At 45.7% G+C, this 15,391-nt stretch overlaps 1 protein-coding gene across 4 annotated transcripts in view; it reads right to left on the minus strand.

Annotated features, from left to right (window-relative positions):
• Positions 1–8,444: 8,444 nt before the first annotated feature.
• Positions 8,445–15,391, minus strand: part of p4ha3 (prolyl 4-hydroxylase, alpha polypeptide III) — a 91,535-nt gene continuing 84,588 nt past the window's right edge. For 2 of the 4 annotated variants that reach the window (XM_085999475.1, XM_085999477.1), the window contains 2 exons: positions 13,982–14,078; positions 8,445–8,939 (listed from right to left, as the gene is read on the minus strand). In XM_085999475.1, the coding sequence (XP_085855601.1) occupies positions 8,869–8,939; positions 13,982–14,078 (168 nt within the window). In that variant the 3' untranslated portion in view covers positions 8,445–8,868. Of the gene's footprint in view, positions 8,940–13,981; positions 14,079–15,391 lie in introns of those variants that run through there. The other 2 variants (XM_085999476.1, XR_015079798.1) reach the window with 2 other exon arrangements.

A 15,391-nucleotide genomic window follows, 5' to 3' on the forward strand; every position in this document is an offset into this window, starting at 1 on the left:
CTTTCTATCTAATGTGCGCCGCAGTGATGCAAGGCGTGACAGTGCCTGATCGCGATTGTTAGGCAGAAGAAGCCGGGGTACCTTGAAGGGGAGAGGCGCAACCCAGCTGTTCGCCTCATCTTTGTGAAATTCTTTCTCCATAGTATTCATGAAAGCTTCGTCTTCGAAGGAGAGAGCACCTTTGTTGTCATCTTTTGTCTTTTCAGACACGGTGTGCACCAGTTTGTCGACAGCTCTGGCGTCAGCTGAGCACCCCCATGTTGTGTGAGAGAAATCACCTTGTTGCTCCCCGCCGTAGCTCGCTCTCTCTTTCAGGTGGATGTGACTTGGGCAGGGAGTGAGGAAAGAGGGTCGTCCGCTTTCTAGCACGTTGGTCTTAAAGGTGCTTACGTTGGGCTTGTGAGCTTGGCCTAGGCACACTTCTCCCACGAGCACCCAGCCTAAGTCGAGTCTTTGGGCAAAGGGGGCATCGTGTGGTCCGTTAACTTGCTCTCTCACCTTATGCACCCTCACCACATCGCTCCCGAGCAGGAGGAGAATCTGGGCCTTTGGATCCAATGCTGGGATGCGTGATGCTATGGGCTTTAGGTAGGCATGGTGAAGTGCTGTCTCAGGCGTTGGTATCTCCGGTCGGTTGTTCGGGATTTTACTGCACTCTATCAGTGGCGGTAAGTCTATGCTCACCGCTTCACTCACTGCCTCGGCACAGAACCCATCTGCTTTCCTTCCTGCCATCTCCAAGAGTCTGTCACAGGTTCTCAGTGAGTAAGGGACTGGGCTACTCTCGACGCCAAATATGTCAAAAAGGTCTGACCGTGCGAGTGACCGGTTACTTTGGTCATCGAGTATTGCGTACATGTTAACTGAGCGGTCGCGCTGTCCTTGTGGGTAGACTCTTACAAGGCATATTTTGGAACACGATCGTCCTGTGAGGCCTTGGCCACACACCTCAGTGCATATGGAGTTCACTGTTGGTGCAGTGGTAAGGGTTCCCTTTCTCTCGTCTCCGGGCTCAGAGTCTTTGATGGTTGGCTTTTCCGTTGTGGAGGGTAGGGCCTGGGTGCATAGCTGTTCTGTGGCGGTCACTCTCACACTCCCTGCATCTCAACGCTATCCTACAGTCTCTTGCAGTGTGGGAAACGGAGGCGCAACACCTAAAACATATCCCACTAGCTGGAGTGCCCGGCGGTGCCGAGGCTTTTTTGAGGGCATGTTGTTGTTGGAAGAGAGAGAGAGAGCGACTGGGGGGAAGAGAGAGAGCGACTGGGGGGAAGAGAGAGAGCGACTGGGGGGAAGAGAGAGAGCGACTGGGGGGAAGAGAGAGAGTGACTGGGGGGAAGGGGGAAGGGGGGTAGGGGTAGGGGAGGGGAAGGGGGGAGGGGGAGGGGGAAGGGGGGAGGGGAGGGGGAGGGGAGGGGGGAGGGGAGGGGGAAGGGGGAGGGGAAGGGGGGAGGGGAGGGGGAGGGGAGGGGGAGGGGGAGGGGAAGGGGGGAGGGGAGGGGGAGAGGGGAAGGGGAGGGGAGGGGGGTAGGGGAGGGGGGAGGGGAAGGGGGAAGAGGTGTGTGGGGGGGGAAGGGGGGGTGGGAAGGGTGTGTGGGGGGAAGGCTGGGGGAGGGGGAAGGGAGAAAGGGGGGGAGAAAAGGAGGGGGGAGAAAGGGAGGGGGGGAAGCCAACAGACCCTCTCCCCTCTGCCGGCGATGGCTCCGCGGAGCTCCGTTCCGCCCCACGCACTGACATGGCCCAGCCGAGCGCAGCGCCCCGGTCAGCCCGAGCCCCACCCCCCCGCCCTCCCGAGTCCCACCCCACGCCCTCCCGAGCCCCGGCTTCAAGACCGCTGATTGCGGCTGGGCCTGCGCTGGAGCCAAGCCCCGGGAACGGGCGGGAGCCAGCTTGAGGCTGAGAGAGGGCCGGGCCCGGTTGCCGGGGTAACCCTTCCCCCCCTTCCCGCTCTACCGAACACCGGCCTCCCGAGCCCCGCCCTCCCGAGCACCGGCCCCCCGCCCGAGCCGCGGGGGGGACGGAGAGAGAGAGCCGCCGCTCCTCCGGTCGATGTGTTGCGGGTCGACCCCTGATGAGCGCCCGATCAGCTGAGCCTGAGCCCCGCGGTGACCGCAACTCACCTCCCGCTAGGCTCCCTCCCGCCCCACCAACCTTTACCAAAATGGCGGCGATGGCTACGCTCGGCCCAGTCCCACGCCGCCAGCCTTTACCAAGATGGCGGCGATCGCGGGGCGGGCCCAGTGGGAGGGGCGGTGCCTAGCTTGGGCGTGGCTGGGCAACAGAGGCCCAGGCTTCCAGGCCTGCAAAAACGGTGAAAGGTAGGAAAATTATAGAGGTTAGAGAAAAGATTTACAAATTAATTAACTTTTTTAAAAAACAATTTGTGTTTTAAAAGCAACTTTTTTTTTGCTGGAAATCTAGATTTGAAAAGAAACACGCAGAAAGTGGGAAAAAAAAATAAACTTACGAATCAAGATGGCTGACATTCACCTCAGTTCAGAATGATAAGGCCCGCCCACACATGCACCGATTGGTCAACCGTCAGGTCACTGAACTGTAGGATTGGTCAATCATCATGTCACTCAACTCTAGGATGGCCCGCCCGCACACACAATGAACCCGCCCCCACTCGATGCTAATAAGCGGATAATGAGCGGAATTTTGAACGTTTTTTGAATACCGTCGGCACAATTTTTGTCCGACCAAAAAGTAAATATGCCTACAAGAGTCCCCTAATGATGAACTTTCTTTTGATATAACATATGTGTAGGTACGCTCTATAACGTTTGATTGTATAGCCGGACAGAGAGACAGAGAGACATACTGTTTTATATATATAATCTTTGAGGTAGGCTCTGCGTTCATCTATGGTCATGTTTCTGAAGCCTCTACATTTTGCGAGCGGATAAGGCTTATGATGGATGGGGCAGTGTTTTCCGGGATCGTCTTCATTCTTTGCTGCATCTATGCTGATGTCGGTCTTTGCAGTGACATCCGTCTTATGCACAGATATAGGCATTCTTGTGCCTACGTACTTTGACATGGGCTTCTCATACTTTGAGGGTCCACTACAGTAGCTGGACAGGGCAAAGCTTGGATCATTTCTAATTCTGGCCTCTCTGCAGATAAAGTTCACAAAGAAGGAAAATGGGGGAAACCACATGTGGTTGTCTTCTTTGAATTTTGAGCCTACGTTGATCCATTTTTCTTGGAGAGGGTGGGGCAACTTCTCCACTATTGGGTTGATGCCGCGAGCAGTATCTAAATAGGAGAGCCCAGGTAAGTATCCGTCTGTTATGGCTGCCAGTAACTCCATTAAAATGTCTCCGAGTTCTCTAAGCTTAAGGTAGTCACTGTTACCTATTTTAGGAACGTTTTCCAGCTTACTGAAGAGGGCTTTCTCTATCACCTCAGGAACGCAGTAACACTCCCTGAGTCTTGCACAGACCATTCTAAGGGCTGTGCTTGGGTCATTTGTGTACACAAACCAGATCCTACGGGCATGTTCTGACGATTCTTTGCCCAGCCATGATGACAATAAATCCAACTCCTCACGAGCGCTCAGGATCAAGCCACCAGTGGCATTAAGGAAGGATGACTGCCATGCTCTAAAACTCTCTGGCTTGTCATCAAATTTTGTGAGACCTGTCCTTACAAGTTCTCTATGTGCCAAATATTGGGCAATACCTGTCATATTAGGAGTCTGTGCATGGGTTGCCAGAGTATGATCGCATCGGAAGGGCTGCGATTGGATGGGAGACTGCCATGCCGGGTGACCTGTTCTAACCTTTGAAAGGGGTTCTTTTTTGATGTGTGTAATTTTGGCATAAGTACCTTCCAAGTGGTTGGGAGCGGCGGATTGAGGCACAGGTTTCTTCAGGAGCGCTGCAAACTCTCCTTCGTGTGACCAGTCGTCAATAACAAGGAAGGGGTCGTCATCAGTGTAGCGTGAATGATCCACCTGAGTGACCTCATGTTGGGCTGGTGATGGCGATTCCATGTTCTCGTGCAATGGTTCAAAGTTTGGGAAGGAGGAGATGTCTGTGCGTGTCCTAGCCTGCTCCTGGACATAGTCGCTTGTCCGCCTCTCAGTGCTTTGAGGTGATGCAGGACGAGCAATGCTGCGGTGCTCTCCCACCTCTGCTTCTAGTGCCGCTTCCCATATCTCCGCCTCAGCAGTAGCGGCAGCTGCTTCTTTCTCAATGTGTAGTGCCTCCAGCGTGGCGTCCAATGTAGCAGCCTCTGCTTGTAGTCGGACCTTCTCTTTCTTCACAGCCAGTTCCTGTTTAGCAAAAGTCACACGAGCCTGTGCCGTTTTAGCTTTAGCCCAGGCTCTAGCTGCTGCTACACTGGCTGTTGATGATCTAGATGAGCGTGTACTTCTTGAGCTGGTCACAGATCTCTGCTCGTCTTGGAAGCTCTTGCCGTCCATGATTGCACCGTGCTGCACTGCGAATGTTGCTTGTTGCGCCAGCTGATGACTTGCCTTTTTACTCTACTGTCCTCCCTACGTGTATGTGTCTGTACGCAGTTAGACAGCCAGCCAAACTCCTTTCAATAACGACATGGGAGTCAGGATGTAGCGTCCAAGCTCCGGTGTTTAATAATGCCACACTTGCATGAGGTCAATGAAACAATACACATCAGTTGCATTGGGTTGGAGTAAAACTGAGAAAGAAAAAAGAAAGAAATGCACCTCGTTACATACATGAGATATAACTAACATAAACATGAATATGTAATGAAACCATTCAACTCACTGGCAATGCTTTCAAAGGCGTAACAATAGAAGATTACAGCGGATTAACTTGCAGCATGCTCCATGCTGATGTGACCTCTTTGTTTGCTATCACTATACTACTTCCTGTTGAGTGACCCTACTGGTCATTTCCATTTACTGTCACCTACTGGCGGCAACAAAACGAAACTCCTGCAATTATAAGGCAAAACATGCAGCATTCAGCTTTCTGTTCTGAAGAAATCTCTAAATCAGCCTGAGAGGAAGGAATTAACTTAGAGTACAGATTGTCAGTGTTTGACAGCTTCAAAGAGCTGTCAAACGCTGATATTTCATCTGTCAAAAGCTCTTGACAGATGAAATGTCAATCTGTGACGTCACCTGTTGCCGGGTGGCCCTTAATTGGCCTGCTGAGCCCGCTGGGCGGGCTCAACAAGGTCAATCAAGTGAAAATCAAGTGGGTTGGCCACAACTCGATGGAGGCAGGACTACAACCCCAAAAGTTGTAGTCCCGCCTCCTACACACCTGCAGCATCAAAATCCAGCCTAGTTTCTCTTTATTTACTCTAAACCCTTCATGATTTTAAACACCTCTATCAAATCTCCTCTAACCTTCTCTGCTCCAAGGAGAACAACCCCAGCTTCTCTAGTCTAGCCACGTAACTGTAATCCCTCATCCCTGGAACCATTCTAGTAAATCTCTTCTGTACCCTCTCCAAAGCCTCACATCCTTCCTAAAGTGTGGTGCCCAGAATTGGACACAATATTCCAGCTAGGGTCAAAATATTACACATTGCAATATGACAGAATACCCCTTTTGTTATAAAGCAGCATATTCTTTGACACACCGTGAGCAATGCCACAGGAGATCCACCAGTATACATGAAATGTGGACAACTTTCAGGACCAAAGCTTTACTCTTGTCACAATCACACCCTCGACATTAGCCCACCTTTCTCTTTCAGAGGCTGATCGATCTACTGTGCAATCTCACCACTTTCTGCTTTTATTACTGACACCCCTCACACCCCAGGACACATCCCCAGTAAGACATGCAGTACCATGAGGTGCGAAACAATTCGACCTTTCGAATTTACGTTTGAGGGCCAGCTTTCTGAGGTTGTACAGCCAGTGGGGGGGTCTCGGTTTTCTGCCGTCCATATCGTGAAATCGCGGGTCAGCGGCCCATGATTTTCTGTCTATTAATTCCCCCAATTCGGTGTCTGCTGTCCGTACTGGCGTAGATTGGCTCAATTCCATGTTACTCTTCGTTTAGCAGCTTGACACCATGTTGCCTCGAGGGAGACAAATTTGCTTAACAGGCAATCTTGGGACTCCAGGATTGCCTTGGAAATAAAAACTAATCTCCAGGATACTGCTGGGAGCAAACCAGGAGAAAAATCATAGGCGCAATAAAAAACTGTGTTTTTTAAAAATTACCATAGAATCTTAGAATCATAGAATGGTTACAACACAGAAGGAGGCCATTTGGCCTGTCGAGCCCGTGCCGGCTCTTTGCAAGAGCTAGTCCCCTCAGCTAGTCCCACTCCCTCGCCCTTTCTCCGTAGCCCTGCAAATTTTTTTTCCTATTATTTTAATGCTTTTGTTTACTAGTTATAAATATATTGGCCATCGGGAAAATGTTTGATTGACAGTCAAGAATCATCCAATCTGGTAATGAAGGGCTGGATTTTCATTGATGAGGTGGGTAGGAGGCGGGACTACAACTTTCAGAGTTGTAGTTCCGCCTCCATCGAGTTCTAGCCAACCCACGTGATTTTGACATGATTGACCTTGTTGAGCCCGCCCAGCGGGCACATCAGTCCAATTAAGGGCCACCCAGCAACAGGTGATGTCACAGATTGAAATTTCATCTGTCACGACCTTTTGACAGATGAAATATCAGTGTTTGACAGCTGTTTGAAGCTGTCAAACACTGACAATCTGTACTCCAAGTTAATTCCTTCCTCTCAGGATGATTTAGAGATCTCCCCGGAACAGAAAGCAGAGGCTGCAGATTTTGACAGCTGGCGGCCATTCTGCTTTCTGTGCCGGTGAGATGAGGGACTCCCGAGACCTGAAGGAAGGAAGGCTGTAAAGGTAAATAAAGGTTAGTAGAACTTCTTTAAACACTTTACACAGCACACACACTTACCTCTGCACTCATGCACCCATCACTCACCTGAACACCGGACATCTTGACCCCTCCAAGCCCTTCATCCCGACGGCCCGCCTTGCTAACTTGGCGTGGTTTGGAGCCGTTGGGAATCCCACATTTCAACAATGAAAATAGGGATTAGGCTAAAAACTGCCTGTTAGCTACCTGTTAACAGGCAGTTAATTGGCACTAATCCCCTTCCAGCCTCGGGGAGGCGGGTCCCAGTGCGGGTCGGGTATCCGCCTCCTTTGAAACTGGCATGGAGGCGGGTTGGGGGCAGGATGGGGTCGAGACCCCCAATTTCAGGATTTTAAACCCCCACACGCCTCCAATCCCGACTCCATGGCCCAGTGAAAATCCTGCTCGAAGAGTCTATTCGCTTTCCAATGGCGTGGGAAGGCAGTGTACCACGAGTATGGACATGTTGGCCGACTAATGGCAGGAGTGTGGGGGGCAGGGTGGTTGGAGGCAGGAGGTCATGTGATGACACCTCCAGGAATATGTCCAAGCAGAGTTGGCAACCCTCTTAGGGACACAAATTCACAATCACTTTTGTTGCTAAGGGAACACAATAACTATAGAAACATAAAGTGGCTTATCAATACGCATCGTCACATAGACAAATTCAATATCTGCTTTGGAATAACGTAACAAGGCAGGGGGTGTCATGCATCCAACCTTCTGATTGATTAGTTGATGGTTAATTATCCAACTACAAGCCCCAGAACAGATCCGATTGGATATGTAAGATGCAAGCTGTACATTTGCAGTCCGACAGGCTGCAAACTTATAGTTTGCACAGCACAGGTTCCCCTCGCCATGCACAGCGTAGGCTCTTGTACTCCAAGAGGTCCCGTGACAAAGAGGTCTCTTCGCCATCAGGGTCAGCTCCACATTTCCTTTGAAACTCCTGCCTATGTTCTCGGATCCACTTGATAGCCACTGTAAAGTTTTTAAAACTCTGTCCCCATTTTTTTGGATAGCAGGCATGATTCTGCTATTCCCATTTACACCTCTTCTAGATCCATCTTTTGTTTCTTTACTTGTCCCATTACCATCTCCTTTCACCTCGCACCGCCATCCCTTTTGTCATTTAATCTCTCCTCCCTTCCACCCTATCCCAGACCTTCCCTTTTGTTCTTTCCTCCTCTCCCCCCTTTCCCTGCCCCTGCACTTGCTTAAAAACCTGTTACATCTCCAACTTTTTCCAGTTCTGATGAAAGGTCATCGACCTGCAAGGTTAACTCTGTATCTCTCTCCACAGATGCTGCCTGACCTGCTGAGTGTTTCCAGCATTTTCTGTTCTTGTTTCAGATTTCCAGCATCCGCAGTATTTTGCTTTTGCAAACTTATCATCCCCATATCTTAGATTACTGCCTGCGTTTCAAAAACAAGAAAAACAGAAACTCAGTTCCCTTTCATTTCACTCGTAATTCTCCAAGGACATTCTCCTCAGAAATGCAAGGTGCAATATAGCACGTTGTAGGTGAGTGTGTTTTAGCCTGTTTCGGTGTGTTACTTTTATAAAGAAAAATCTTCCTGTCCTCATTTATTTGAGGAATTAGTTTGCTTTATTTCCACTCAACGGTTACACGGTGCAAATAGTTTATTTTCCTTTTCTCTTTGATCCAGTTTTTCCACGTCAGACTTTAAATCTCCATTGGCAGGAATTTCTGTCCTGGATGCAGTCAGCGACAAAATTAATGGAAATATGGAGCAATGTATCCTGGTTCTGAGGGTGTATGTTTTCCACACATGAAGAACTTTATTGCCTGGAGTTAACAACCGCTCAGCTCCATTCCTCAGATCCGAGTCAGTGCTAAAGTGTGTTTGGCAGCAGGCCATGTTTCCTCACTCCAGTCCAGGCAACTCTTGAGTTTTCAGGCATTATTTCAGAAACACATGGTGCTATCCCTCGCCACACACAGCACAGGTTCTTGTACTCCAAGAGGTCCCGTGACAAAAAGGTCTCTTACTCATCAGGGTCAGTTCCACATTTCCTTTGAAACTCCTGCCCATGTTCTCGGATCCACTTGTTAGCCACTGAAAAGGTTTTTTTTTAAAAGAAGAAACAGTTGTTAAATGGCTGTATGTTTAAAAAAGTGCACTTCTCTATTCCGGTTATACAAACCACCTGCATACTCAGATAGAAAATACCCGCAACAATTAATCTTAACCATTTTCAATTGTAATGTAGTAAAAATAGTAAATGTTAAGAACTATTAAAAAAGCAAATGCTATTTATTTTATTCCCAGTAAAACCTGCTCATCTTAATTCAAATTATCTTTTGATAGCACTAAATTTTCGGACGAGACGTTAAACCGAGGCCCCGTCTGCTCTCTCAGGTGGACGTAAAAGATCCCATGGCACTATTTCGAAGAAGAGCAGGGGTGTTATCCCCGGTGTCCTGGCCAATATTTATCCCTTAATCAACATCACAAAAACAGATTATCTGGTCATTATCACATTGCTGTTTCTGGGAGCTTGCTGTGTGCAAATTGGCTGCCGCATTTCCTACATTACAACAGTGACTACACTTCAAAAAAAAAGTGCTTCATTGGCTGTAAAGCGCTTTGAGACGTCCAGTGGTCATGAAAGGCGCTATATAAATGCAAGTCTTTCTTTTAAATTCCGATTTTGTTGTTAATTATATTGCTTAATTCAAATGATTGGATAATTCTATTTTTTAGCACAAACATAACTTTTATCAGGAATACTATATTTTAGTCTTTCTTTCACAGCGGTTTTCCTTCCCATATTATAGTTGTAGTGAGGACTGGGTAATGTGTCACATAGCTCACTGGCTCCCTGTTAATGCTGCCATTTTTGCATTCAAATGAATTAGATAGTTACATATGGAGTGTAAATCTGGTGGAATGTACCCTCCATATGGGCAACCAGCACATGAACTTTCCGGAAGTAGACGCTATGTTGTCGTAAGTCGACCACACACAGAGTGGTGTTAATGACCTCTAGTCCGAATCTTAAATCTCTGTCCAGGCACTTTTCTGACTGGCTGAAACAAACAGCAACAAGACACAATTGTTATCTGCCTGCTTCCATCTGTCTGTCTGTTACTGCAATGTTATAAAATAGCTTCCGTATGGCATGGGGTGAGCTTTGTGGTTACCTTGACACTAGCCAGAGTAAGTCTTACACAAAACACTTTAGGCACAAGTATAAACACATCCCACTGAGATCCAAAACTCCACCATGCATCCACCCTGCTGATCAGAGAAGGTTTTACAAGCTGAGACCCCAACAGGCGCATTTACAGGCATAAAACCAGAAGCTCCAGCCCTCGACTGCAAGGTTACTCAGAGCCACCACAGAAGGTGGCCATTCACCTGCACATCATATGTCCTTCCTCAGATAAGTTGACCAAAACTGTGCCCAGTACTCCAGCTGTGGTCTCACCAAGGCCCTGTACAATTGTAGCAAGACTTCCTTACTCTGGTACTCCAACCTCCTTGCAATAAAGGCCAACATGCCTTTTGCCTTCCTTATTGCTTGCTGTACCTGCATGCTAGCTTTGTGTTTTCTGTACAATTACACCTAAAGCTCTCTGAACACCAACATTTAATAGTTTCTCACCATTTAAAAAATATTCTGTTTTTCTACTCTTCCTAATAAAGTAAATAATCTCACATTTCCCCACATTACACACCATCTGCCACCTTATTGCCCACTCACTTAACCTGTCTATATCCCTTTGCAGGCTCTTTGTGTCCTCCTCACAGCTTACTTGCACTCAGTCCCTTCATCAGCAAACTTGGATATATTACATTTGGTCCCCTCATCCAAATCATTGATATAAATTGTGAACAGCTGAGGCCCCAACACTGATCCTTGCGGTACCCCACTAGGTCCAACTGCCAACTGCAAAATGACCCATTTATCCCTACTCTCTGTTTTCTGTCCATTAACCAATCCTCTATCCATGCTAATATATTACCCCCAACCTCATAAGCCCTTATCTTGCGTAACAACCTTTTATGAGGCACCTTATCAAATGCCTTTTGGAAATCCAAATATGCTACATCCACTGGTTCCCCTTTATCTACCCTGCTAGTTACATCCTCAAAAAACTCGAATAAATTTGTTAAACACAATTTGCCTTTCATAAAACCATGTTGATGCTTTCTAATCATATTATGATTTTCTAAGTGCCCTGTTACCACTTCCTTAATAATGGATTCCAGCATTTTCCCGATGACTGATGTATTTTTTCATCTCTAATCAGCCCTAGCCTTTCTTTTCAATTCAATTCAATTCAATTTTATTTGTCATATATGCAGCAGACGTGTGTACTGCACAATGAAATGTTGATTTTTACGAGTCCTCCCAACATTGGAATAAATATGGCATAACAATGATAAAATACTAATCTTTAACTATTCTTTTAGTCTTGATGTGTTTAGAATGACCCGTCCCATCACTACTCCATTCCAAAGTGGAGAATCCAGCCCCTAATCTCATTTATACCTGACATTTATACCAGTAAAGCAAATGCTTAACTGTGTTTATATACTGCTGTGTAGTAGACATTATGCTAGAGTCCAGAGCACATGCCATCAGGCACAGTTTGGAATGTGAACAAATAAATACAGAGTGAACTGTTTGAAACCAGAAAATCTACTGGGTTTAATGCAGCGTTGTTGCAGTGTTTAACAGAAACCAGATGTGAGTCAGGGTCTTTTTAAAGACTGGAGTTTCTCCATGATGAGAAGAATTTGTGACAGTCTGAAGTTTACCTGCTACATTCTAAAGCATTCAACTAATAACACAAATACAGAACTGTTTAAATTGGCTTCACTTAAATAAATACTTTAAAATATGTTATAGACCTGGTTTAAAATGTTTCCTGCCCCCCATTATCCCCTTGTTATGGTAATGTGTAAAATAATCATTTTCATTTAACTACAGTATAGGGTTTTTCAGTCTGTACATGCAATCGTTGATCTCTATCTTTTTCATGCACTGTGCCTTGAATTTCCACCCATCTACTTTTGATTCAGACTATTGTTTTAAAAGGAAAAGTCCTTTTGTTCCACTTTCTCATACTTGGAGGCATTAATTACTGAGGTAATTAAACATTTTGCTGAATTCTCATCATCACTAAAGCAAACTTTAGAATTTAAGCTCTGCTCCCACTCACCGACCCCACCCCTATCCTGTCCACTGTTGGCAAAATATGGCAATGTTAACTATTGCATGATCGGGCAGCCAGCTCCCAGGACTCTGATTAAGCTGCTCGTCTTTGCTTGGTAGGAGCCGCACAAAGGGGTACAACTTGTAAAAGAGAAGTTAATCATGAACTGTATCACAGTATGGTATGGCAGCTGTACCTCCTATGACCGGAAAGCCCTGCAGCGGGTAGTCAAAACTGCCCAACGCATTACCGGCACCCGGCTACCGACCATTGAGAACATCTACCAGAAACGCTGTCTACGGAGGTCACTGACCATCATCAAAGACCCTACCCACCCCAGCCACAGTCTGTTCGCCCCCCTGCCATCTGGGAGACGCTACAGATGCATTCGCACCCGCACGACCAGATTTAGGAACAGCTTCTTTCCCAGGGCTGTCATCCGACTGAACTCTGCTAATAAACCCTAAAGCCTGCACATCTGTCAATGCACTTTATTATGTTTATGTTTATGTTACAAGCCAAATATATGTTAAATGTCTTAATCAAAATGTACACTCTCGGGAGCCGCAAGCTTACATTTCGTTGTACTGCACTTGTGCACTAACAATGGCAATAAAGTTGATTATTATTATTATTATTATGACACAATTAACTGAGTGCATTGGACGAGGGTGTGGAAATAGATAGAGTTGGAACCAGTGACAGCAGGGAGTACAGCAGTGGTAAGAGAAAAGGACAAGAGAGAAAGTCAGTCAAGAAAAGCACATGGGCGTGTGAGAGAAAGAGAAGAAAGGGATTGACAAAATGGAGAAATAAGAAAGAGAGAGAGGGAGAAATGGCAGAATTGAAGAGACTGACAGAATGCAAAAGTAGTAGTGAGGCAAAGAATGCAAGAACTAGTCAGGAATATCAAACTTCTTTATTTCTGTTATGATCTTGGAGCTGTGGACATGAGCAAGAACACACAAAAAAAGTGCAAACCAGTTTAATGGTTCTCACATATTTTCCTGATATATTCAAGCTTGTATGCATGGAGAAAAATATAAAAAGAATCCAAGAACAGACTAGAGGGAGAGTGGGTGGTGTACACCCGAGATCGGACCACCAGGACTTGGGATCACTGAAATCATCAGAGACTGCAGTGGAATTTGTGTACTAGATAAAGGGATAGTATCACTTTACAAAATCATTTTAATAATTGAAAAGGTTTATATTATATGAGATATAATATGCGCACATCATGAATTACTGCAAGATTTACATGTGGATTAACTTTTAAAAAAATATTAATTATTTTTAACACAGAAATACTTGTTTGACAAGGTGACAAGACTGTGTTTCCAATCATGTAACCTTAAACATCCGCTCCCTCCACCTTCGGCGTACCGTGGCTGCAGTGTGCACCATCTACCAGATGCACTGCAACAACTCGCCAAGGCTTCTTCGACAGCACCTCCCAAACCCGTGACCTCTTCCACCTAGAAGGACAAGGGCAGCAGGTGCATGGGAACACCACCACCTCCAAGTTCCCCTCCAAGTCACACACCATCCTGACTTGGAAATATATCGCCATTCCTTCATCGTCGCTGGGTCAAAATCCTGGAACTCCCTCCCTAACAGCATGGTGGGAGTACCTTCACCACACGGACTGCAGCGGTTCAAGAAGGTGGCTCATTATCACCTTCTCAAGGGCAACTAGGGATGGGCAATAAATGCCGGCCTTGCCGGCGATGCCCACATCCCGTGAATGAATAAAAGAAATGTAACTGGGCATTTTTTTTGCTATCCTAATCAACTTACCACTTTAAACAACTTTCTCAATCCCATGTGTTTGTTTTTGTTATGTTATGTTGGCCTCATATGTATTGTGCGCTGTCATTTTAAGGAGTGTACAGAACAAATGATTCACAATTACTTTAATCTCCCACTTACCCCATTTGTCTCCAACTAGCACTGGACAGCCAGCATGGAGGGTGTCTGCATTGCCTTGTCCATTTTTGTGTAGGTTCCACCAAAACAGAGCTGCATTCTAAAAAATAAGGAGCAATTTATAATTAATGCTCATCAGATGTAAGCTTTGCAATATGAAAAAGTCTGATGAATTTTTGTACAAACATAATACATAATAAGATGAGTTATCTTTCTATCTTGTTTGCTTTCTTTTGGATAGTAAGTTGTCACTTGATAGCATCATAAATTGAAATGATTCTACTCTTAGGGGGCGATTTTCTCACTGGAGGCGGGTTTCGAACCCGCACTCATTTATTCCGATTTTCCCACCTTTCCCACCTTCAAACCCGCCTCCTTGGGGCTGAGAAAATCGCCCCCTTAATGACAGTAGATAAATGTTATAAGTAAAATATCCTGTAAGAAAAAACAAACCAAAGAAAAAGTACTTTGGAAACTTAGAATTTCAAGAGTTCAGTTTGAAGCATCATGATGATCTTCGAAGGCTGATGATGGTCAACACATTCTTTTGGGTAGTGGGACCTGAGTTGGAGGTTTATAGACTGAGTCACCAGAGAATCTCAATATTACTGGGACTGACCTGGGCTGAGCCAGGACATTTGGTACCCTACCCAGAAAAGCAGTGGGATACAATACACAGGAAATAAATCTGGGATTGTGCTGTGCAGAATGGCATTAGTGCAAACCATCAGTAGAAGATCTGCTGAGTATCAATTTGATAGTTATGGTCTTCAGAGTCATCCTGATACCTGAAATACAGTCGCCATATGACACTGAACATGGGTTAATTTGTAGGGTTTAGCAGGTTGCGATGAAAGTTCTTGATTTAACCTGAACCAAAAATAAAAACATTGCGACTTAAAAACCTTTGAAATGCAAGTTAAGGGTGATTTGTTTCTTACTTCATTGGTTATGTTTTTGCTAATAAATTGTTTTAATTTCAAAGAAACCTTTAAATTCTCACCATTATGTAGATAAGATTTTTCCAATTCTTGGCTAGGTTATGAAAATATGGGTAAAAGTAAATATTTTGCACACCTGGGAGTACAGTGAGATCTGGGTGACTCGCTGCCATTAAGAAATCGGCTCTAGATCAGTAATCACGAAACTTTACACAATATGTACACATCTCAGCATGTGAATATGGTCAATGTGAAGGAAAGGTCATAGCAGGCAGATTTGGGGACATTACTTAAAGTAAGATAAGTAGGCTGTAATTGTAAGTGTAGGAAGTTTGAATTGTTATTTTTTACAATGTTGTTTTAATTTTATTAGTTAGTCCAGTAACTCAACAAGATCAAAGCAGGAAGGGTATTCCAATAACACTTGATGTATAGTTCCCACCAAGGTTTTAAGGGCGTAATCCATCATTAT

This window comes from Somniosus microcephalus, chromosome 10, assembly GCF_052327205.1.
Source record: "Somniosus microcephalus isolate GS21.2 chromosome 10, FLI_Smic_1.0, whole genome shotgun sequence".
Lineage (NCBI taxonomy): Eukaryota > Metazoa > Chordata > Chondrichthyes > Squaliformes > Somniosidae > Somniosus > Somniosus microcephalus.